This window comes from Alternaria viburni (assembly GCF_023758015.1).
Source record: "Alternaria viburni strain BMP 2772 chromosome Unknown scaffold_16, whole genome shotgun sequence".
NCBI classification, from domain to species: domain Eukaryota; kingdom Fungi; phylum Ascomycota; class Dothideomycetes; order Pleosporales; family Pleosporaceae; genus Alternaria; species Alternaria viburni.
Genome location: NW_026055785.1, coordinates 491,130 through 514,814, shown reverse-complemented (window position 1 = coordinate 514,814; position 23,685 = coordinate 491,130). Strand labels below are relative to the sequence as shown.

General features: G+C 54.0%; 6 protein-coding genes and 1 non-coding gene across 7 annotated transcripts; 3 read left to right on the top strand and 4 right to left on the bottom strand.

The window, feature by feature from the left end:
* Positions 1 to 139: 139 nt before the first annotated feature.
* On the top strand, positions 140 to 2,613 carry DRS1 (nucleolar DEAD-box protein required for synthesis of 60S ribosomal subunit; the record flags this gene model as incomplete). Its single annotated transcript, XM_049356366.1, has 2 exons — positions 140 to 1,810; positions 1,861 to 2,613. The coding sequence occupies 2 exons, from the start codon at positions 140 to 142 to the stop codon at positions 2,611 to 2,613; spliced, it is 2,424 nt and encodes an 807-aa protein (XP_049209253.1).
* A 911-nt stretch (positions 2,614 to 3,524) lies between these two features.
* Positions 3,525 to 4,522, top strand: J4E79_007500 (uncharacterized protein; the record flags this gene model as incomplete). The annotated part of the gene is made up of 3 exons (XM_049356365.1): positions 3,525 to 3,636; positions 3,686 to 4,062; positions 4,133 to 4,522. 3 exons carry the CDS (start codon positions 3,525 to 3,527, stop codon positions 4,520 to 4,522), a joined length of 879 nt encoding a protein of 292 aa, XP_049209252.1.
* Positions 4,523 to 5,277: 755 nt separating this feature from the next.
* Positions 5,278 to 8,064, bottom strand: PAN3 (PAB-dependent poly(A)-specific ribonuclease subunit 3; the record flags this gene model as incomplete). The annotated part of the gene is made up of 5 exons (XM_049356364.1): positions 5,278 to 6,828; positions 6,916 to 7,016; positions 7,069 to 7,263; positions 7,313 to 7,372; positions 7,425 to 8,064. The coding sequence occupies 5 exons, from the start codon at positions 8,062 to 8,064 to the stop codon at positions 5,278 to 5,280; spliced, it is 2,547 nt and encodes an 848-aa protein (XP_049209251.1).
* A 555-nt stretch (positions 8,065 to 8,619) lies between these two features.
* J4E79_007498 (uncharacterized protein) lies at positions 8,620 to 9,798 on the bottom strand (the record flags this gene model as incomplete). Its single annotated transcript, XM_049356363.1, has 1 exon — positions 8,620 to 9,798. The coding sequence occupies one exon, from the start codon at positions 9,796 to 9,798 to the stop codon at positions 8,620 to 8,622; it is 1,179 nt and encodes a 392-aa protein (XP_049209250.1).
* A 2,170-nt stretch (positions 9,799 to 11,968) lies between these two features.
* On the top strand, positions 11,969 to 13,596 carry J4E79_007497 (uncharacterized protein; the record flags this gene model as incomplete). Its single annotated transcript, XM_049356362.1, has 2 exons — positions 11,969 to 12,398; positions 12,452 to 13,596. 2 exons carry the CDS (start codon positions 11,969 to 11,971, stop codon positions 13,594 to 13,596), a joined length of 1,575 nt encoding a protein of 524 aa, XP_049209249.1.
* A 5,005-nt stretch (positions 13,597 to 18,601) lies between these two features.
* On the bottom strand, positions 18,602 to 21,040 carry J4E79_007496 (uncharacterized protein; the record flags this gene model as incomplete). The annotated part of the gene is made up of 1 exon (XM_049356361.1): positions 18,602 to 21,040. One exon carries the CDS (start codon positions 21,038 to 21,040, stop codon positions 18,602 to 18,604), a length of 2,439 nt encoding a protein of 812 aa, XP_049209248.1.
* A 1,218-nt stretch (positions 21,041 to 22,258) lies between these two features.
* Positions 22,259 to 22,344, bottom strand: J4E79_007495. The gene has a single exon. It is a non-coding gene; the product is annotated as a tRNA-Asp (tRNA).
* Positions 22,345 to 23,685: the final 1,341 nt, after the last annotated feature.

Sequence of the window (23,685 nt, the reverse complement as noted above, 5' to 3'; positions counted from 1 at the left end):
CGACCCCACTTTTAGGCTGCAGGGGTGGGCTGAGCACAGATCCCCCGAGCCCGAACTTTTTTTGCGACGCTTGCAAACGCAGAACGCTCAACTATCTCTGCAATTACCCCAGTACACGAGGTGTCGTCACACGATAATCATGGCGCCTAAGGACGACGACTTCATTTTCACCATCTCCGACCACGAGGATGTATCCGACGACGGTGGTGCCGACGAGGCTGCAGCAACGGCCAAACTAGCTGGCGCTGGAAAGAAGAGGAAATACACCGAAGACCCAGATCTCAACGTTAAGCCGAAAGAAGTCGCGTCGAAGAAAGCGAAGAAGGACAAGAAGAAGGGAAAGAAAGGAACCGAGCCCGCTCCAGAAATCGAAGAAGATGCGATGCCAGAACCGACTGAAGATGTCGAACAGAACGACGACATTGCGAGCGACTTCGAGTTTGCGGTCGGCGACATAGATACCGGATTCGTGGAGGAGTTTGATGGCTGGGGCAACGACAACGGCACAGTAGCGCAGGAGTCGCAGAAGAAGGGCACCGCGGTCGATGTTGACGACATCATCGAGCGGAGGCGGAATAAGAAGAGCGCACAGGCAGTCATAGAAACTGAGTCGCCCGAGGCTTCTGTCAATGGCGACTTTGAAGGTTTCGGCGAGGATGACGAGCTCATGGCCGAAGACGGGTTCGGCATGGGCGCAGCAAGCGACTCGGAGGAAGACCAGGAGGACGAGGAGGAGGCTTCAGGGGCCGAGGGTAGTGAAAGTGAAGAGGAGGGCGACTCAGACGAAGAAGCTGAAGTACCGCATGTACCACATCCCATGGACCTTGAGGGCGCCGAAACAGACCATGAAGATCAGAGCGAGGAAGAGGACGCCGTCGAGGCGAAGAAGGCAGCCGCTTTCTTCGCGCCCGAAGATAGCGTGCAGATTAAGAAGAAAAAGGGGGCCAAAGGTGGTACTGGTTCCTTCCAAGCCATGTCGCTTTCACGACCCATTTTACGAGGTTTGGCATCTGTCGGCTTCACCGAGCCCACGCCCATTCAGAACAAAGCAGTTCCGATTGCGATGCAAGGCAAGGACGTTGTTGGAGGAGCCGAGACTGGTTCTGGTAAAACGGCCGCTTTCCTCATTCCTATCCTCGAACGTCTGCTCTACCGACCAAAGAAGGTTCCAACCACCCGTGTTGCCATCTTCATGCCTACTCGTGAGTTGGCGGTACAATGTTTCAACGTCGCGACCAAGCTTGCCTCTTTCACCGATATCACTTTTGCACTGATGGCTGGTGGTTTCTCAACGCGCGATCAAGAGGCCGTGTTGAAGACACGACCAGATGTCGTGATTGCGACACCTGGTCGTTTCATCGATCACATGCACAACACAGCTGCCTTCCAGGTTGAGCATCTCGAAATTCTTGTTCTCGATGAGGCCGATCGTATGCTCGAAGAGGGTTTCGAGACCCAACTGAACGAGATCCTGACGACTATTCCGAAATCACGACAAACCATGTTGTTCTCCGCTACCATGACGAGCTCAGTCGACAAACTTATCCGTATCGGTATGGACAAGCCCGTACGCCTGATGGTCGATGCCAAGAAGCACACTGTAGCGGGTCTTACGCAAGAGTTCGTGCGACTGAGGCAGGGCAAGGAAGATAAGAGGCTTGCGTATTTGATGTACATCTGTGAAAAGATCTACACAGAGAAGGTCATCATCTTCTTTAGGCAAAAGAAGGAAGCGCATAGGGTGCGCGTTGTATTCGCTCTCTGTGGGCTCAAGGCTAGTGAGCTCCATGGTAACATGAGCCAAGAACAAGTAAGCAAATCAACCATAATTGAAGTTTGATGCGATACTAACAGTCATAGCGTATTCAATCGGTGGAGGCTTTCCGATCAGGCAAGTCCGCCTACTTATTGGCTACCGATGTCGCCTCACGTGGTCTTGATATCAAGAACGTCGCGGTAGTCATCAACTACGAAGCACCGCAAAGTCACGATATCTACATGCATCGTGTTGGTCGTACCGCCCGTGCAGGACGAAGTGGTCGTGCCTGTACGCTTGCCGCAGAACCCGACCGTAAAGTCGTCAAGCAGGCCGTCAAGGCTTCGCGCGACCAAGGTGCCAAGGTCGTCAGTCGACAAGTACCCGTAGAAGAAACCGACAGGTGGATGAAGAAGATCAAGGATCTGGAAGGCGAAATTGAGGAGGTCCTCGCCGAAGAGAAAGAAGAGCGTGCCATGAGCGTCACAGAACGTGACCTCAAGCGAGGTGAGAACCTGATCCAGCACGAAGATGAGATCAAGTCTCGGCCAAGGCGCACATGGTTCGAGTCCGAGAAGGATAAGTTGGCAGAGAAAGAGAAGGGTGCTGCTGCACTAAACGGATCTTCCCAGTCTGCCGGAGCAGCCCTGAAGGCCAAGAAGGGGAAGAAGCTCAGCGGCAAAGACCGCAAGAAGCTCGAGATGAACGACGTCCGATCAGAAGGCAAGGTATGGAAGAAGGGCAAGGCGGATCGTGGTCTCAGTACTGGCAAAGCGAAGGAGAAGCAGGCTCACCAGAAGGCTAAGTCGAAGAAGATTGCCGCGAAGACCGGGTCGTTCAAGGGCTTCAAGGACTAGGCTCGTTCAGTTGGTAGTGGTTACATAGCTTGATGATACCTTTGATCACGATTTATTGATTCATTGTCTCTTAAGGTACATGAAGAGTGCGAGATACAGAAGTACATGAACAGGGTTGACAGATACGTAGACATATTCGTATGTCGTTACGCAAGCAGACTCTCATTGCAGACTTCCCCACTGTCGTATTGCCCTTCTGCATGAAACATGCGAGACTACCGTCGGCAGCAAGACCAGGCAGATGGTGTGAAAACAATAACTATGAATTCACAATGTTCATTGCTGATGAGCGCACATGGTCCGTTTGGTCCGGTGACGGAACTGATGTGCGATTGACCTCATATGCCAAGCCCACCCCCTTTCTGGTCTAGGCGGGTAACCGGGAGCTGGCGGACGAACATGGCAGATTTATGGTACCTCAATTTCCAGGCACAACTACTTTTGCTTCCACCAGTTTCTTGACACGTACGCTCCTTCCAACACCTCTAACTACGCCTTCTTGTCCATCTCGGTCTTACTTTTTTGGCAGCCCGTACTACCAAGCACCTGCATTCGCGACAGGGTTCGTTATCAGCTCGGCTTATCGGCGGCTCATTCGACAACTTTCTGGTCTGGACCCGCACAGCTTCAACAGCTATTGCAAGCCCGACAAAGCGTCTGTTGGCACTCAGCACGCCCGTTCCGAACGATTCCGTCCGTTCACGCCCCAGCGCTGGACTTCACCTCGCTGCACGTCATCCCATACGAGCACCTGCTGCCTAGCGCTCTGAGCATCAGCAGAGCGCGCATACGAGCCTCCACTCTCTGCAGTCAGCGCAGCGGGGTACACGTGTATACAAAGACACGCAGCTATAGCGAGTGTCTCCATTGAGGATAATCGGGAAGACGCAGCGGACGCCATCTCGACCACCATGGCATCAGTACAAACACAGGCCAACGGCAACGGCGCCGCGGTACGGCCAGCACAGGCTGAGAAGGAGGGCGCGTACGAGAACATATTCCTCTTCATCCCAAACTTGATCGGTATGCGCGTCCCTCTCTACTCAACATACACGAGCTGACCATCCCACAGGCTACTCGCGCGTCTTCCTCGCCCTGATCTCGCTCTACTACATGCCCCTCCACCCACGCACATGCACCCTCCTCTACAGCATATCCTGCCTGCTCGATGCGCTCGACGGATACGCCGCGCGGGCCTACGAACAGAGCACCAAGTTTGGAGCTGTGCTCGACATGGTCACGGACAGGTGCACAACAACCTGTCTGCTCGTTTTCTTGGCGCAAGCGTTCCCGCGCTTCAGCATCGTCTTCCAGGGCCTCATCTCCCTCGACTTGGCTAGCCACTACATGCATATGTACGCGACGCTGAGCATGGGCGGCAGCGGCCAGAGCCACAAGAACGTCAATGAGAGCAGGAGTTGGTTGTTGAAGCAGTACTACTCTAATAACGTACGTTACTCAGCTGGAATCTCTTTAGTACAGTCTTTATGATAAAGCATATACTAACAACCACCCACAGAAAGTCCTCTTCACCCTCTGCGCCATGAACGAAATCTTCTTCATCGCCCTCTACCTCCTCTCCTTCAGCTCGCCCCTTCTCTCCCCGACCCTCTTCTCCGACCTCAACAACCCCTCGTCCATCCAGCCCGGCTCGCCCGCCGCTCCCAAACCCTCCATGTTCTTCGCTAGCCCCTTCTCCGCCGCGGCCATGGAGATGGCTCGCGCAAACAAGATGGACTCGACTGTGCCCTGGATCTGCATGTTGACGTCGGCCCCCTTTATGGCGGTCAAGCAGTGGATAAATATTGTGCAGATGGTTAAGGCGAGCCAGTGGCTCGCGGAGGGTGATCGCGAGGCCAGGAGGAAGGCGGGTTTGCCGAGGAAGGGGGGTGCGAAGAAGAGTCAATAGACGTCTCTTCTTATCGGACATACAAGCGGGTCTAAAGTCCAGAGCTGGCGAAAGGACAGACAGACTCGCTGGTAATGAGGAGTGCCGCTCACCTGGTGGGTTATTTTGGCGGGCATGCATGTGTGCAGATAAGATCTTCTGTATGCGGTTTTTCTCCCTTCATCTTTTCTTTCTTGTTTTCACCTACTCATTTTGTAGTGATTTGCGACTTCACTTGTCTGCTTCATCAACTTTCTTCATTCGTTTTTTAGCTTCTAGCTGTTTATCTTGTACGAGTGTCATCACTTTTGCCTTTATAGATGGTTCCCAGGCTTTGCGGCGCGGAGGAAAAAAAAGACCAAAGTCTTGACAAAGGCCTTTGTATGCCAACATAATAATATGTCGTTTGCTGTATATATCTGAACAACTGGATGATGGAAATGATCGTTACAAACAGATGTCATGTGAAGCTAGAATTGCGTTTTCATTGCGCTATGAATAATACGTGTTCCTCTACTCCTTCCTATCGCCATCTTGTTTCCTTCGATACAACAGTAATACGCAACTCATGCAAGCATCTCCAACAGCTCGTCTCCAGCCCATTCCAAATCAATCGTCCATCCAATCGTTTCTTCCTGACAAACAGCATTCACATTCGCGTCGTCTGGGTCCTCCGACAAGCTCAGTCTCGCCGCAGCCCCTTTAATGAGAAACCCTTTTTCTTCCGTCCATCCATAACGATGCTGCTAGCCGGGTGGACTGGGGGTTGAGGAATCCTATTTCCCCGAAACACGTCCCGCCCGGACCAAGTCCTGGAATGCTGACTCTAGTGCCCGCTTTACTTCGCGGTAGCTCACTATCAGCACGTTTTGCTCGTCGCGGCTGGCGAGCGGTATCTTTTCGTCGGTCCCGGCGTCGAGCTTGTTCAAGCAGTCGAGAACGTGCGCGAGGTCGGTGACTGGGTGTCCGTTGGCGTCTACTTGGTGGAAGACGTAGTCGCGGAACAGCTTGAGGTAGTAGCGCTCTCCAGTTTCTGCCCATACCGATGATGGGTTTGCGCCACTGTTGCCGGGCATGTTTTGAGAAGCGTCTAGCTCTGGTCGCTCGTTGATCATATTGAGCTTGACCAATAAACGGACCAATCTCGATGATTCCAACTCTTTCCCGAGATTCACCGTAAGCGTGTCTTGAGCGTGTAGCTCACTGTCGAAAACCGATGCGAATTGGTCGGCGATACCTCCCAGGAAGGTGTCAATGTCTTTCTGCATCGGCGCTGGTGTTGTGGGAGACGACGGAGCTCCTGGTGCTGGTTGGGGGTTAAGCAGCCATTGCACGCATTCCTTCAGACGGGCTGTATAGCTTCTAGTGATATAGTCCATTGACTTTTGCATCTGCAAGTGGGCTGTGGCGTTGTTGTTGGCGATGCAAAGTATTAATCGTCCTAGCTGAACAAGGTCGTCTGCTTGCAGTTCGGGCACGGGACGCGCATTGTCAAACTGGACAATGTCCATGATACTGCATGCGTTGAGTCGTATCCGGTTCTTTGACGTCAACAGTATTTTCGAAGGTGTGATGAGGCGCGCTGCGAGACCCGATCCGTGTATGGCCTTTAAAGCCGATGCAATTTGAACAATGTAGCCCCATAACACTTGCTCCGGTACGTGCGATGATGCAGGTTGCCTCCCGTGGAAACGCTGCACCGGCTTGAAATGCTCATCAGCAAGTGACTTCGAATTTGGATGGTAGTCCGTGACTAAGATTAGAGAACTATCGCCAAAAGCTCGCGTAGTGAACGCTTCGTGGATTGTAACCACATTGCCATTCAAAACGCGTTTCCATGGCTGGGCGGAGCGAATTGCAGTCTCGCTTGTAAGGCGGAAGTTCTCCAGACGGCGTAGCGCATACGTCTTCCCGTCTTTGCTTGACACGGCTTTGTAGATCCAGCTGGCGTACCCAAATGGAGCCGTGTTCTTCTGGGGTGACATGTCTAAACAAAACAAGGAGTGAAACTGCTCAATGACCGGCAAAGTACTATTCGGCGCGACCTGACGTGCAATATCCGCCTTCTTTTGCAACTCTTCCCGAAGAGCGTCAGGTATGAAGAAATCATGTGCAGTACGCTGATAAGCAAGCAGACCCGTCGGCTGAGGCCCTACCGGCCAGTACAGATGGTATGCTGGAGTTTGAAACGCGTTGGCGTTCTGGAAATACGTCGTCGAAGCATCTTGTGCATACGGGTTGATGGTAGCAGCTTGGTGGGTTGCACCTGCCAGGGTAGAGATGCTGGACGGTGTGCTGAAAGGATCGTAGCCCACATTAGGGTCCACCTAGGGCGTTGTGAGTCGAGAACTGGATGTAAGAACGTGCTCCAAGGTCACGAATGGAAGACAGATATATCAAGTAAAGCCACGCACCATCTGCTGACCCTCAAAAGACTGCGGGACAAAATCTTGGAAGTCATGTGAATTCCAATCAATGGCGGGTTCTTTCGCGTGCATATGCGGGGTGGTGACGGCTGAGACGATCAGCATGCATATAGAAGTCATTTGCGAATGCTCAGGACTCACCGGAGCGTTGCGATTTGGGAGTGAAGACGGCAGCATTGGCCGCCTTGGGCGAGATAGCCGCACTGCGAGAAGAGGGGGTCACAGATCCATTGGTGCTCGCCTGCAGAGGCGTGAAGGAAGGAGAGTCGACATTAAACCTCTTTTTGGCGTTTTCGTTCTGGCCCAACTTGAGGGTGTCGTGGATGTAGGGGCAGGCTAGACAGGGTCACCACAGGATTCGGCAGGTGCGGCCAGCAGCACTTACTGTTTTCGTACCGGCAGTGTCCGTAGATGGTGACATTGCGGCAGAGGGTGTTCTTCGCTTCTGCATAGGCCAGTCAGACATGACATGTGTATAAGGTGTGGCTGCGTCATACCGCGTCCCTTAGGGCGAGGAGAGACGACTCCCCGTCGCGAATCACCCGAAGGACCGCCAAAGGTTGTTGCCATGAATCGCGGCTGGCTCGTCGAGGCGGTGTTGGTAGCAATAGAGGGGTGCTGGCGCGTCTTGGACGCAGTCGGGGGTGAGCGAGCGGCGCTCTGCGCGGGCTCTACGGGCTGCGAGGTGGGGGGTTTGCGGTCGGAGCCGGTATCATCTGACGAGCCGCCTCCCCTACTCCATCGGCCCGTGGACTTGTTCGAGTGTTTCCGCCTGGTGGTGCGCGCCTGTTTCTGGGGCGTGGTCGGGGCGTTGCGCCCGGGGGGATTGGGAAGCGAGTCCCGTGACGACGACGACGTCAACTCGGAGAAGGATTCGGTAGTCGAGGAGCCAGAGCTGGCAATGGCAGTCGCATGTGGGTGGCCCCTGGCTACGGAAAAGAAGGCAGGGCGCGGGGGCGTCGTGGAAGCGTGCGGCGCGCCTTTGTTCGGCGGCGATGCAGGCTGAATGGTGGGCAACCTGTGGCCGGCGTGGTGAGAAGTTCCTGCGAGCGCATTAGAGAGCGAGCCCATCAGCGGCGACACGTCGTGGGCAGGAAGAGACGGCGCCTGGGGGTATCCAGGGCCGCCGTCAGACATGGCGGGCGGGATGTTTCGCGATAGCCGACGAGAGTGGCATGCTTGGGGCGGGACAATTAGATGGGTACCTTTCGGAATTGCGGGCTATGAGCCACCCCCAGCGAGTCCAGCGTCCTGTAGGAGCAGCAGCCGCGTCTCCATTAGCAGGCACAGTCCAAAGGTCGAGGCAGACTAGACGAGCAGGCGCGCTGGGTGAGTGAGGTGTGATAGCTGCGGGCTACACCTATCAGCGAACAGCCGCCTTCCCTGCTGTTTGGCGTGTTTGCAGAGAGCGGCTTAGTCATCCGCTCAGTCATCCAACTTCCCCCTCGGCATGCTTCACACATCACCACCTGGATACGACATCACCTGAGGTCAACATCAAACATTGAACACGGGGCCTTACTTGCATTGGGATTCGTCTCTTCACGAACATTCCAGGTCACTATACCTTCATGTCCCTCGCCTTTCTCTGATCTCGCCTGTCGCTCACGTCTTTCCAAGGTTGACTCCTCACTCAAACGCCCTCCGTGTCTCTTTCACAACTTCCATCTCCGCCGTTTGCGATGCTTCCCTCTACTGTGACCGGCGTCGGTGAAGGGAGTTTCGGAGCATGCGAATCACGCGAGCACCCATGGCGTTCGCATTGGTCTGCACGCTGCGGTCGCGAATGGCCTGGCGAGGGCACTGTCTGGATGCCTCTGTTTGTGCTTGGGGTCCAAGGATTAGCGGTTGCAGCTCGCTGAAGATGTCCTCATGGATTTCTCCTCGCTGACTCATCTGCTCCGGGTGAAGATCTGGCTCTCTGTTCTGGGGTGGTAGCACAAGTTCGTCCATGTCCGGTGTACGAGGCAGTTGTGTGAACGTACTGCTACCCCCATTGACGACGGGCCGGCTCTGTTGTTGTGCAGCGACAGGTTCAGCACTCATGGTACGGCTTGCTCCTCCCACGGCTCTGGGACTGTTGAATCTTGACGGTTCACCCTGCTCTTGCCGCCACTGGAGATACTCCGGGTCAAGCAGAGCTTCTGCATTGGCTCCACGCGGCATCTCATCGAACCAACTAACTCTCATACTCTGGCTCTGAGCGGCCGAGGACCTGAACGGCGACATACCGGGTTGCCATCTACTACCTTCGCCCGGACGCGACGAAGACACTTCTCGCTGTTGTGCTGGACGTTCTACCATGAACGCCTGTGGTGTAGATACGACAGTCGGTGATCCACCCAACTGGCTTTCGCTGGCCATGTAGTGACGGAATATGCCTGCGTTCACAAACCAATTGTGTCTGTAGTCTGCAAGCATAAACCTTACTGCTCGTTCCGAAATACCCTCAAGCGCTTGCCTGGTGTCCCTTTCAGTTGCAATCGAGAGAAGTGAGAACAACCTTGTCTCTTGCAGGAGCTCCCGATCAAAGCTGCCAATAACAGCACCCCTTAGCCATTCGCTGCGCATAGCCCCGGTCTCGTCGGGAGTGAAGTGCCAGTTGTCAAGCATGAGTTTGTTCAAGAGGGCGCCATATTCGATAAGCAACCTTGTCTGGTCTAGACCTGGCTCGGGACGGTTGTCTGAAGCCGGTTGGGGACCAAGATGGAGACGAAGCTGCTCCAATCGCTCCAGGTCGCGCACGAACGCAGAGCGATTCCTCCAGCGGTCCTCGAGAGCGACGCCGGAAATTCGGTCTGTTTCCAAGATTTTCAGTCTGCGATAACGCTCCTCTATAGGTGTGTATTCGCCTGTTGCCGGGTCGGGCATGATACATGAAGGCACCGGTTTCAACTCGTGAACGGCTTCTAACGCACGTCGGAATCGAGGGTCGCTTGGCGATGCATCAGGAACATCAAGGTTATGGCGCCTAAGCTCGCTCAGAAGTAGGTTGTTGTGGTTGCGAAAAGCTACCACCGTGTCTCCCAGCATGGACACGGTGTTACTTAGTTCGTCTAAGCTCGTGAATACGCCAGCCAGATCTCCTTGTTCATCGACATCACTTGGGGGTGGCTGCGTCGTCACGATTAGCGAATGCGCGTGGATTAATTTTGTAAACAATGCTTACAGGTAGAGGGTGACGACTCGGAAAGAGCGGCAGGCGACAGTTTGGACAGCTGCTATGTTGTGTGTTCCATGAGTTGAGCCAGGCCAGCAAGCAATGCTTGTGGAAAGTGTGGCCGCAACGACGAATCTCGTCGACCTCCTGGCCCGACTGTAGCTCATCAAGACAGATTGCACACAGCGTCGGTATATCATCGCTGCTTGTCGTCGCGCGCAAGCCGATGCGGACGAACTCCTCTTGATTCGTTGCCATTGCGACTTCCGGCGGTGTTCGAAAGTCAGTCAAGAGCTGTCGCGAAAATGAAACTGGAGGCAAGAGTATTGTTGGGGAGCTCGGACTTGCTGCCTAATTTTCAACTTCTTCGATTCACTTTCACGTTATTCGTACGCGCGTTTGCACCTTGTGGTCACTCGGCTGTCTAGACAACCGCCCCGCAAGCACTTGTCAATATCGCTACTCGACGCTCCACAGACGATTATACTAGGAAAATCTTCTTCTACAGTTGTCAACCATCACGAGTACTCGCTATCTACCATCACGCTATCTTCAATATGCCCTGGGCTCCAGCTCTAACGGAGCAACAAAAGCGGGACACACCACAGGACAGCGTCGAGAGGGTCACAAGTGCGATACGGATGATCAGACCATGTAGCGGCACTGTAGACGACCACGGTCGAACCGCGCCGAACATGTTTCACCTCCTCGACTGCGGCCATGTTGTCGTTATCGATGGGCCGGATACGAGATGCGGTAGAAACTGCCGATACCCCATAAATGGGGCCAATCCACAGTTCTCAGAGACTGTCGTAAAGTCCCCCACGATGTATGTTATCGACGAAGCTTTAAGTTCTGTCAATCGCTAATTCATCCTCTCCTAGTCCAAGGCACATAAGTATCCTGGCCACTGACTTTCGGCCGCGTCAAGAACCCCTCTATTGCGAAGTCTGTCAGGGAATTCCAGTAGACCACTACCTCTTCCAGAAATACCGTCGACGTTCTCTCGCCCTCACACGCGGTGAAATTGTAGCGGCTCTCCAGATCCCGAACGACCTGGTCGACGCCATATTGGCGGCACCGTTCCCCAATCCAGACCTCCAAGAGCACAATTTACATTGTGGCCACAAGGTCTACTGTGTTGCTCAGCAACGTTGTGGTCAGAACTGTGAGTCTGACAAGCCCTGCCCGACGCATCCCTTGGCACTTCTTCTCAACAAGGACTACGGCGTTATCTTTTGTCAGGAGTGCGTCTTGAGAGCGGAACGGCTTTACACGAGGTATGAGGCGAAGGAGAAGGAGTTGGAGGTGAGACGCGAAGGTTACCCCGGGCCGGGGGCTGAATTTGGTTTCTAGGTTTGTTGTTGGTTCCATTTATCGTTCATTCTTCGGGCATTGCACATGATAGACCTTGATTGAACTTTCCATGTTTGTAGAGTGGCGTAGACCAATTTTTCCTCTTCTCGATACCATTGGTGATGAAAGTGCACGACCGTTGGTCTTGATGACGTATCTGGCAGAGGTCAGAATCTCGCTCTCAATTCGGGAGCGCGCAAGCTCCTGTGCCTATTGGGTATTCACTATGCCAATGGGGTTGCATCGCTTTGAGTTTCTCGCTATTGTCGCATGTCTGCTCGTCCTATTGTTCTACAGTCTCGGAGCCTAGCGTGCCTGGACGCATCGAGCGATAACCGCTCACCTTCACTACAGTTTAGCAAAATAGGCTACGAAGGTTCTCTTAGTTTCTCTCTTCTACAACGGGTAGTCTGTAACACCAACGCAACTACTCCCTCGTTCTCAACCGCAGACCGATCACATACTTAGCGACTCATCGACCTCACTGCGGGTTCGCATCATCAGCAAACCTTCATCAACAGCTCGATGGGAAAACAGAAGACAGTCACGACGGGAAAGCCGCCGGGACGTCCTCGCGGTGGCGCCAAAGGTGGTAGCCGTGGTGGCGGCCGACCGAAAGGCAGAGCCTCAAAGTCAGCGACACCAGCGCCATCGGCGCCGGAAACTGTATCCGATAGACCGGGACCCAAGCTACTGTTGAAGCCGTCGGTTGGAAGATCGGATAGCCCAGCGCAGGAGCGCGACGCGACCCCGGCAAACAGCGAGAGAGACGATCAAGACGACAACTTTCCTCAGCAATCCGTAGAGGCGGCGCCGGTCACGACTCGCACTGGACGAGCGATTCAAAAGCCGAACCAGTACGACGCCGCTCAGGGTAGCGAGATCGATGCCTTCATTGATCAGGCTGAGGAAGATGCTAGAGACGATGGCAGAGGATCCGTGGCGAGTGATCCATGTGAGTGCTCCTCTCTCTTGTGTTATGATCACAGATTGTTGACCTTATTCCAGCGTACGTTACACACAAGGCCCAAGAGCAGATCAAGCAGCCACCAAAGACACCAAAGCCAAGAGGTCGTCCACCCAAGAAACACACGCCGTTTAGCGCCGCCGCTGCGAAATCAGTCGAACAATACGGGATGTTCGCGTCCCCTGCAGTGCCTCCCCCGTTCATAGCAGACAAAGAAATATACCTCATCCTGAGCAACCTCAAGAGCAACGCCAAAATCAACCTCGACCTTCCCGGCCTCACCGACGCCGCCAACCCATACCAGGCCCTACCCTACAGCGCCAACACCCTCACTCAACTATACATTGTCTGCTACCAAGAGAAGTTCTGGGATCTCTGCGACATGGTAGCCGACACATGGATCCGCAAGTTCCACGACCAGCGCAAAAAGGCTCAAGAAGATAAGGAAAAGGACGAGAAACCAGAGCAAGAGAAAACAGAGGAAATCTGGCTCCCGAACCGAGCGCTCAATCGGCGCAAGCGAGTCGCACAACATGCATGGCGGAAGGGCAAGAATATCCCGGCGGAGTTTGATCAGTTTCCTAGAGACTACGACTTGGAGGTCACGGACCCTGAACTTGACAAAGATGTTACGTCGGTCCACACTGATCTCCTCAATTTGCTTTACACATATACGTCACCGAGGTGTGGAGCGAGACTCCTCTGGGCCGACGCACTCGCCCTGGGCGGCGACAAGACCGAGCATATCATCGGGAAAGTCACACGCAAGGGCTTCCATCTACACCCCGAGCTCCTCTTCGACATCATGCAAACAAGCCTGCGTATGGTCCGTCGCAACCTCACGCTCAAGATCGAGGAGAGCACCGAAGGCGCCTGGTGCCAGCGATACCACGAACACAGCAAGAACGGCAACGTTTGCTACCGACAGCGCGCGTCGCGGGTTGACGAGGGCCTAGAGATGGCAATAGAGCAGTCTAGGAACAGGGAAGAGGCTGAAGGGGAGGGTGTAGCTGATGATGTGGATTTGATAGAGGAGTTGGAGTTGGCACTGTGGGCGCAGGAGCAGGAAGAGACTCCTAGGGCTGAGAAGAGAGGGCGCGAGGATGGTGGTGAGGTCAGCCCGAGTAAGCGGGCTAGGTTTGTGGGGGAGGAAGAGGATGCTGAGGGGGACTCTGAGGAAGATTGAGCGGGCTCGGCATAGAGGGCCCGCGGTTGCCTTTTCCGGGAATCCGGCTACGATGTCGACAGGATGGCACGACATCGGTGTGCCAACATTTCTGCAGTCAATTCGATACCAAGGCAGTGCAGGTATAGAAAAACCAACCATAGTTACTTACGTTCTGAACTGAAACTGAAGGCGCGTTGTGCTGATCATCGCGCACTGTTGCGCAGCCATGATGTTATCGCTCCTGCCTTAGATTGTCCTTCACTCCATCGCGCCTACTCCCTGGTCGTCAATTCCGTCGGGGCCACGGCACAATATCAACACCTGCTTCATCGCCTAACTGCCTCGGGGCCGCTTAAAGACATCTCGCCATCTCATTTGCCGCCAACACACCGACATTCTCCCATCACCCCAGATCTAACGTCCAGTCACACTCTCCCCACAACTTAGATCCGGATAACCGTACTGGACCCTTCAGGCGTCCTGTCAGAGTGACATGTGAACCTCGTACCCCGGGTCTCATTTCTCCGCACGGCTTGAATCAGTTGTTGTGATTACAAGACGTATAAATGGGTCTTATCCCCAACATTGGCGCCTTGGTCCGTCTTGGTTGATACCCACAATGAGCTCGTAAGTGCGTGCTTTCCACCCCATATGCTTTCCAAGGCGGCTAATCAGTTCAGAGGCGTTTGTCAGCGTCCGTATCCACCCGATCATCCAACACCTCCGCCCGCGGACATACGCACACGATGTCTGGATGGATGTGTTGAACGAAAGCCAATGTCTGTTGAGGGCGACCTAGCCGGCAACGCGGATTGAACACAACACCACCTCAGTAGATGTTTCATGCACGGCAATCACCGACACTTGGATTCTTGTGGCTTCGACGGTAGCCGTTTGTATACACGATGCATAAGAGGAAGGATTAGACCCACTGGCATCGCCGACCAGCCGATCAATCTCGCCCGCTGTGGACCAGAAGGATGCCCGCATGATTCTCAAATTTATCGCAGCGCTTGAGAGGAGAGGACATGACTTCGATGATGCCTACGAAAGATACGATGTAGCAGAAATGTTGCTCTGTTAACGTCTAGGACAAGCACTTGGGCGTCCTTTGGCACAACGGCTTGCGCTGTCCACAAGCACTTGCTGAAGGCATGGCAAGCTTGGTCTTCGCTAACCATCTCACGCGCACCTCGTGTGTGTGGAGACCCCAAGTCAAAGCGCCTGCGTTCGCACCGATAACCCTCGGAGCTCCGACCGGGGGTGGTGGACGTATCACACCTCTAGACCTGTCTGTTTCTTCGCATCGCATGACAAGATGCACTGCGAATGCAAAGCTCTGTGGAGACGAGAAGAACCCCGGCGGTCTGGGCTTTCGTCAAGACAACAAAGCGCTTGGAGATGTTATGCTTGCCGTTGTGGGTTCAACGATTCAGCTGCCACTACGGCAGAATACAACCTTCCTGCTGGACTTTGGGGTACAGAGCCAAGTACAGAGCCAAGTACAGAGCCAAGAGTCGGATCATTGTCCTACGACCCATCAGAGGCTCCGACAACCAGGACTCGTATCAGCGCCAGAGCGACCGAAGAAGCGACACATTTTCACACCTGCGCACTGTTAGCTCTACCAAAATATCCTGCAGGCGTCGTATCTATGTCCGATAGTGTAGTCCCCACGGCAGATGCATTGGAGGGACGGGATACCATTTGGGGTAGTCACAACGCGGGCCCTACTGGAAAAGGCTGAAGGAGTTGGAGCCGCATCGCTTGTGTCGACACACCGCCGCGAGACGAGGTCTCGTCCAGGAGCTTAACCTCAGAAGCCGATACCCTGCTCCGACGCTGCTCTCGGTCATAATTCTGCCGGCGAACGGTCTCGTCGCGAGGCAGCGTCAGAATAGCGTAGTAATTTATCCCGCGTGCGAGATTTTCCCGGGATGGTACCAGCCAATAGCGCGGCATGCATTTACGGCACCTCCCCGGCCGCTACGAGGAGCTTGACAAGCTTCTCTTCCTCGACTGACAGCTAACGTGGGAGACCAAGAGAAATCCGGGACACGAGAGCGTTTGGGGGATAATGCGGGGTTCCCATCGTGTGGTGGCCAGGTTCTTGACTCGTCCTTAGCTCGGCCCCAAGCTCCACAAGACGCACGAACAAGGAAGCTTTCTCCACCTAAGCCTGCCAACCTTTCCGCCTCCTTACTGGGCATGTAACCTACGTGCAGATGGCGCTGCCGTGAGAGACACGAGAGGCGACCGGCGTGGCCGCTTGATCGGTAATTGATCAGACGATCAGCGGTCCGCTTACTATGCGAGGGTTAGTTCCAACGCCTGCAATGGCCGACGAGACGGGTCGACCTATTGAACGTTGGGAAAACCACAGTTGGGAAGGTCATCCGGCATTCCTGGCTCGGAAGACCGACGCCGACCGCTACTGGCGATGGACAAACGTGGAGTAGAGGCTTCCGGGGTTGACTCTGGGGTCTCATGGATGGTGTGATTAAACAGGCCTTGCATCTAGGATCTCCGCATCTCGTACCCCACCATCAGTTCAAGTATAAGAGGCACATGCGCCTTTGTACAGTTGAGTCGTCACTGCCTTTCCTCCCTGTCCGACAGACGTAGGTTCCGCAGCTCAATCACGACCTTACTCCGATCTATCTATACCAATATCGCCCATCATGGTCGTTTGGAACCCATGGAAGGAGAACTTGAAGCACACTCCTAAGGAGAGCCTTAACTGGCGTCTCTGGTATGGTGTCTTCGGTAGGTTGTCTCACCTCTCTTGAGACAACACCCAACTAACTCGCCGTAGTTTTCGGTCTCATGGGCGCTGCTCGTGGTATCGACGAAGGCCTCATCGGTACTACAGCCGAACTCGACCCCTTCAAACGCAAGTTCGGACTCGAAGAAGACGGCAGCAAGAGCGAGCACGAGATCGCGGAGCTCCTATCGAACATCACATCCATGGTGCAGATGGGTTCCATCTTGGGTTCCCTGATTGCCTTCTTCATCACCGACAAGATTGGTCGTCTCTGGGCTACTCGCCAACTTTGCATTGTCTGGGTTATCGGCATCGTCATCTTCCTCACCAGCTCTATCACTGGTTCTGTTGGACAAATCTACGCCGGCCGCTTCATTGCTGGTATCGGCATCGGACAGACCACTGTCGTTGCTCCCACATACTTGGCTGAGACCGCGCCCAGGGCCATCCGTGGTCTCTGTGTCTGCGCTTTCGCTGGATCAGTCTACATTGGTATCATGCTTGCCTACTTCGCATCTTGGGGTTCCTCCATCCACATCTCGTCTGCCACTGATGCTCAATGGCTCGTACCCAACAGCATGCACATCATGTTCGCCGGTCTCATTTTCACACTATCTTGGTTCGCCAAGGAGAGTTCTCGTTGGTTGATCAAGGTCGGCCGCCACGAGGAGGCGCTCGACAACCTCGCACAACTCCGCAACCTTCCCGCTGACCACCCTTACGTCACCTCGGAGATTATGGACATCAACGACCAGCTCAACCGCGAGCGCGAAGCTACTATGGGTACATCTTGGCTCGGACCCATCCGTGAGCTGTTTTCCAGCAAGGCCAACCTCTACCGTCTTCAGCTCTCTGTCCTGTCGCAGTTGCTATCGCAATGGTCGGGAGCCAATTCCATCACAATGTAAGTTTGACACTCAGATCCCATGCCTCGCGCACACAACTAACACGACCCCCAGCTACGCACCCAAGTACTTTGAGATGATGGGCACCAGCGGTCAACAAGAGAAGCTCTTCGCCACAGCCATTTTCGGTGTCGTCAAGTTTGTCAGTTCCATGATCTGCGCTTTCTTCCTCATCGACTTTCTCGGCCGCAAGCGCTCTCTCGCCACCGGTATCACACTCCAACTCCTATCCATGCTCTACATGGCCATCTTCCTACTCATCGACACCGGTGTCGCCGACGGCGTACCCCAGAGCTCCAGCCAAAAGCACGCCGCCATGGGCGCCATCGTCATGATCTACTTCTCCGGTTTCGGTTGGGCCCTCGGATGGAACTCGATCCAGTACCTCATCAACTCCGAGATCTACCCTCTCCGTCTCCGTGCTCTCGGTGGTTCCATCGCCATGACATTCCACTTTGTCAACCAGTACGGTAACTCCAAGGCTGTACCTCTCATGTTTATTTCCATGACCCACGGAGGCACCATGCTGTTCTTCTCCTGCGTCACCGCCGTCGGTCTCGTCTGGGTATATTTCTTCCTGCCCGAGACTTCTGGAAAGTCGCTCGAATCTCTCGACGAGATGTTCAACCTACCTTGGCACCTTATCGGCCGCAAGGGTGCCGAGCTTACAAAGGGATCTGGCGGTATGGCTGAGATTATGGATGAGTCGGGTGAGAAGGCTGTTGAGTACCAGATGGAGAATGCTGGTGGTGCTGAGCAGCAGACACACCGCGTGGAACAGAAGGTCTAAGCCACTGCGGCAGTCGTACAAATACCCAGTATATAGCATCGCACACATCAACAGTGTTGCTGGATGTATATGAATGAAGTCATGAACACAAAGCTCTTTTCTCATGCATGTGCACGTCTAATAATCTCTCAATATACTAACAGGTTACAACTACCATGATTACAATCTGCTTTCACCCCTTTTCCGCCAAGCATGCTAACTTTTACAGTTGAATTAATACCTATGTTTCCTTGAACAAATGCTAACTTCGACCAAAAGATCATCAGCCCCTTGGGGTAACTAAGTCAATCTGCACAGTAGGGAGCGACAGGCCAACTCAAAACCCGGTCGCCAGGTGAGTCAAAGCCTAAAGCTCAACCGATGCAGAGGACTAGCTTTTAGTACCATAGAGCGATGATGGTAATATGAAAACGTCGTCCCCAACGCCTCGTTCAAACCATGATGACCTGCCCCATAACAATGACAATGAAAAACACCCGTGCACAACTTTTGGTGAGAAAAGGAAAGGAGCAGCCAAACTACCCACGCCATATCGCGAGCTTCCAAGCCAACACAACATCGCACCTAACCCCTACCAGCCACCGAAGCCCGCTCCTCGCGCCTCCCCCGCCTCCTCCCCTCCCCCTCATCCGTCTCCTCCGCAAGCCACAGCGCAACCTCCAGTTTCGTCTCCGTCACCTGCCCCCCCGCCGCCTTCCTAAACACCCTCATCACCTCCCCCACAACCGTCACGTCGTCCTCGATGAACGTAATCTGACGCAGGAACGCGTATAGTGACGTACTGCCTAACTTGATCTTCCGCTGGATCTTAGCGGTATGCAGACTAGTTGTTGTGGTTGTGGGGTGATCGGATAGGGAAGCGAAGGCCTCGCAGATATCGTCTTTGGTCGTTGTGCCGTCCCAGAGTTCGAAGTCGAGGGTGGTGATGAAGGTTTCTAGGGAGGTGGCGCCGAGGAGGGTTGTGCGTGCTTTTGAGGCTGCGCGGCGGATGGATGGGGTGGAGTGCGTTGAGGTGCGGCTGGAGGTTCTGAATGATTCTATGGTGTCGGACTCCGAGGATGAGTCGGGGATGATGACGGTTTGCTCGACGGTGGTGGCTTCGTCGGCAGTGGGTTTGGAGAGAACAGTTTGCCAGAACCCATGAATGGGAGGCGCAATGACCTTGGACGGCTCGTCGCGCGTTGCATCGTCTGTGACCAGGTCCTCAACAGCGGAGATGAACTCCTCAGTAATGGGAGGCACCATGCTGGCAATCAGTGGATCAACGGCATCAGGGTCAGCGGTCCAAGTCTCAATATACCTGTTGACCTTCTCGGCTTTCTTATTCTTATCCTGTTGGATGGATACCGAAAGTTCGAGTGGGGCTACATGCATAGCAACGAGGTTGTTGTGACGGTCGCGGGTTCCTTTGTGTTCACCCGGGCCATTCGGCTTGCAGAGAAGAGAGGCGATAAAGTCAGGCTCTTTCTTCTCCGTAGCGACGGACTTCTTCTTATCAAGTTTGGAAGCCTTCTGCCTGGTCTTTGAGGTCTTTTGCTGCTTGGGCGCGATGACCGGCAGCGAAAGAGGAGCCACATGGAGCGCAACCAGCTTCTCATGGAAGTCGCGCGCCTGTGCGGTCTCACCTGGGCCGTTAGGCTTGGAAAGAAGAGAGGCGACAAAATCAGACTTCTTCTTCTCAGCCGGAGTAGACATCTGGAGGTTGGCTTTGGTAGCTTTGCGGTTGGTCTTCTGCTGCTTGGGTACAGTGACTGGTAGCGAGAGAGGAGCGACATGAAGTGCGACGAGCCTGTCGTGAAGGTCGCGAGACTTTGTGGTCACACCAGAGCCATTGAATCTCGCTAGAAGTGTCGCGACGTATGCGGAGTCTTCGGTTATGGCAATGGGCTCGACGATATCCATCGTAGTCTCAACAGAGTCGGTTCCTTGAGGCTTTTGAGCCACATCGGACTTTGTCGTGGCCACCTCCTTAGATGCCCCAGATGTCTTAGCGGCCTTCTTCTCAGCCTTGGTAAGCTTCTGCTGCTTGGCTTCAGTGACCGGCAGTACGATGGGCGCGACGTGCATAGCGACCAACTTAGCCTCTTCATCGCGGGACAGGCGCGAAGGATAAAGAGCCGAATTGGGCATCGACAGAATCGCCGAAGGGCTACAAGGCGACTTCTCAGAAGCGGCCTCCTTCATTGGCTCGGGCGACTTGTCGACTGCCTCAGCAAAATTTCCAGACATAGGAGTCTCCTCATCCGCATCATCTGTCGGGGCGGTGACATAGATGTGGGGCAGTGCGGTGACAGCGACAGCTTCGGTGGAATCATCCTCGTCTTGAAGCTCAGTGACCTGCTCAGGAGAAGCAAGCTCTTGGACTAGCTGAGGAGCGTCTTCGTCTGACTCAGTATCAGGTTCCGTGGCCCTATCTGACTCAACGTCGGTATCAGACTGGGCAGTCTTGGGCGCATCAGCGGATTGGAAATTAGGTTCAGTGACGTTGTCAGCCATGCGCTGCTCAATACTATCGTCGTGGTTGTCGACGGCACAAGACTCATGCACAGAATGGCTGGTATGAATAATGCGCTCAACGACGCCGTCGACAACACGCTGCTCGACGATATCGCTGTAGCTGTAGCTTGGACGTACTATCCGCAGAGGAGCAAGACGCTTCTCTTCAGCGCTAGCTTTCGTCTTCTCCATAGTCGCTTCGATCTCGTGAGTCCGGTTGGCAGGAGGAAGCGGTTTTCGGTTCTTCTTCGCCGGTCGTCGTGAAGGTCGATTAGCCTGGGCCTTGAGGATCGCGCTATTGCCCTTAGACATCAACTCTTGCGCCGCCTTTTGCATGGCAGCTTCGAGTTTCCTCTTCTGTATAGCAACATTCTCGATGCGCTTGGCCTCTTTCTCCGCAGCTATCTTCTTGAGAGCTTCTTGTTTGGCATCAACAGGAGTGTTGGTGTTAGTACTGTCAACGGTGACGGCATCAGATGTAACAGGGGCGATGTTGGTAGCAGACATCTTGTTAACTGCGTACGTGACTGGTGGAAAGCTTTCGGTGTTGTTCTTATGTGGTTGGATATGGTCGGGTTTGGGAAGGCTTGTGAACAGAGGTGTCTGAAACAGTGAGCAGGCAGTTCAAGAATGTGGGTTGGGTGTGACAGACCAGTTGAGCCGCAGGGGTGGGACTGAATGTGTTGTTTAGATCTGCCTGTACGAAAGTAGGGAATAGAGCTGGTATAGTGAGAGTTGCTCACCAGAAGGGGGTGTTTATATGGAACAGGCGTGTATAACTCCACTAAACGCTCAGACCAGGCGTGAATGGAGCTCGTGCTTGAGGTAGTGACAGAAAGCTAGATCGTGACCCGACTATGCGTTAATGAAACAACCGGTGATGGGCATTAGCTTTCACTGACAAGGCGACGACCACGTGCAGGATGGTGGAATTGTCCGCATTCGCAAGGTTTGGACAAGGCGGTGTCTCAAATCACATCTTGTCTTTCTGTGCTCGTAGCTGCGTAGAGACTATCCAACTCTGAGTTAGACTTTCATGACTGAGTCTCACAGAAGCCGCATTACCTTGTGTGCGGCTCCGTCTGGCATGGTCAACGCCTTGTGTAGCTCCGGTACCTATGATTCACCTGCGGTGGATGTGAGATTCATATTGGTCCAGAACCAGAACGGGCCTGTGTTCCTGTTACTTCGTCAAGCGCCAGAGGGACCCGAAACCGCATGCTAACGAAGACATGCCATAGAGAATTCGGCACTTCGAACTACGTGCCGGGTGTGTGACCAGAAGTTCCTCCACATGGGAAGACCAGATGCAGCTGACGAGACCTACGAGGCCTCAGAAGAGTTTCTTCGCGTCCGACCATGACGATAGTAGCATTCGAAAGGATTTGTGTAGGTTGATGCGCCAACGGCGCGATGACATAAGGACACAATCGCGTCAAGGAGCTGCTCAGATGCGGTGGCCTTGGTCAGTACAGCGCAGCAAAAAGAAGCTTGCCGCTCCGCGTCGCGTGTGCTGCAGAAGTACTCTCAGCTCCGAAAACATCTTGAGACAGCAACGTTAACGTTAAAAAATATATAAGGCGGCCGTCAATTCGCAGTGACCGGCATGGTGGGGAGTTGTGGTGGTTGGGGGTTGGAAGTGGCAGGCCACAATCGACTCCCACGCCGATTGACCCCGGACACGACCTTGTGATGCATGTAGTATGCAAAAGCAAAAAGAATGAGCTCTCCAGCGGGGAATTGAACCCCGGTCTCCCGCGAGTTGCCTGAAAGGTGACAAGCGGAAATACTGACCACTATACTACTGAAGATTGATCAACCAGATGGCTGAGTAGGTGGATCGATGCATAGATGAACAATAAATTATTATATATTGCTATGTTGCAAGTCCCCTCTCCAGCGCTGTGTCATACTAAGTCTTCGTAGAACAAATCGAATAAAAGAGAAGACGTGGTTCCCGCTTGGAGGTGGGGCATGAACCGGACCGGTGGCACCTGCATTCCCACCTGAGCAGCCCCAAATCCTCGGCACTCACAAACCGTGACAAACACCCGCAAACATCACAACAGCGACAAGATCGATGCCCGCTGCCTGCTTCAATCATCACCGCTTATCCTTATCAAATGTTCCTCGGACTATCCGACATCAACGCAAATGCCTTACCCCTAAACCCGAAGCGCCGACGGGTCTCTTAGTGGAGACCCCGAACGAAATGATCCCGAATCTTCAGGCAGTGAGATCGCGGAACGACCTACAGTAGATGAGTGTGTGAGGTAAGATGCGGTGTGGTTCTACCGATGACACGCATGCCCATGTGAGGCACTGGAAGCTGCCCCTGCAGCTCGAACCAGGTGCGCGGATCAGCATCGCGAATGATACCGCATCTTGCCACATACGCATACTTGTATTATGTAGAACGGTAGTCGAGATAACACTCCATCATTGTATGAATTCAAGCTGAGTCGCGAACGACGCAGTGTGTCTCTATCGCAAGATACATATGCAGATGTATCAAATCTGCCTATGTGGGAAGGGGAGCGCGCACAAGATGTTTGCCAGAACAGGCAGTGTTGACGCCCATTCGCGCATGTCCGTCACCATCATCCGGGTATCGTGGAGGCTGAACCGTCGGCTCATGCCGTAACCTATCGGCGTGGAACAGCATTCTCGTGGCGTGTGATGTTGTACTATGCCACGATGTAGCGCTGGGTTACTACGTGCACGAGGCTATGCAATGGGCTGTAGGCCTAAAGTTGCTATACGCGACGTGTGTGAATATCTCAAATCCGCGAAGGAGCGTCCTGTAATTAACAGAGTCCAGACGCGATGCGCTTCTGCGCAAGATCAATAGTCTGACGCTGTGCCGTTCGACTTGTTCTATTGTAGGCGGAACCGCGTAGACACCAACCCAGGCAGACTGCCCGTGCCATGACCCCGACTCATACCGCCAACAACTCGCAACACCATGACAAAAGGTCAACGATGAGGTCGCAACATTTCCCATTGCGATAGGAGCGACGACGTCATGTCTGACCGGCAACAGTCCCTACCGGAGAGCACAGAGTGGCTAGCGCTGCAACAGAAGGGAAAGTGAAGGATGGAAGCAGGCAAATCACAGAAGAAGCGGTGGCTCATAGAGTAAGCTGCACTAC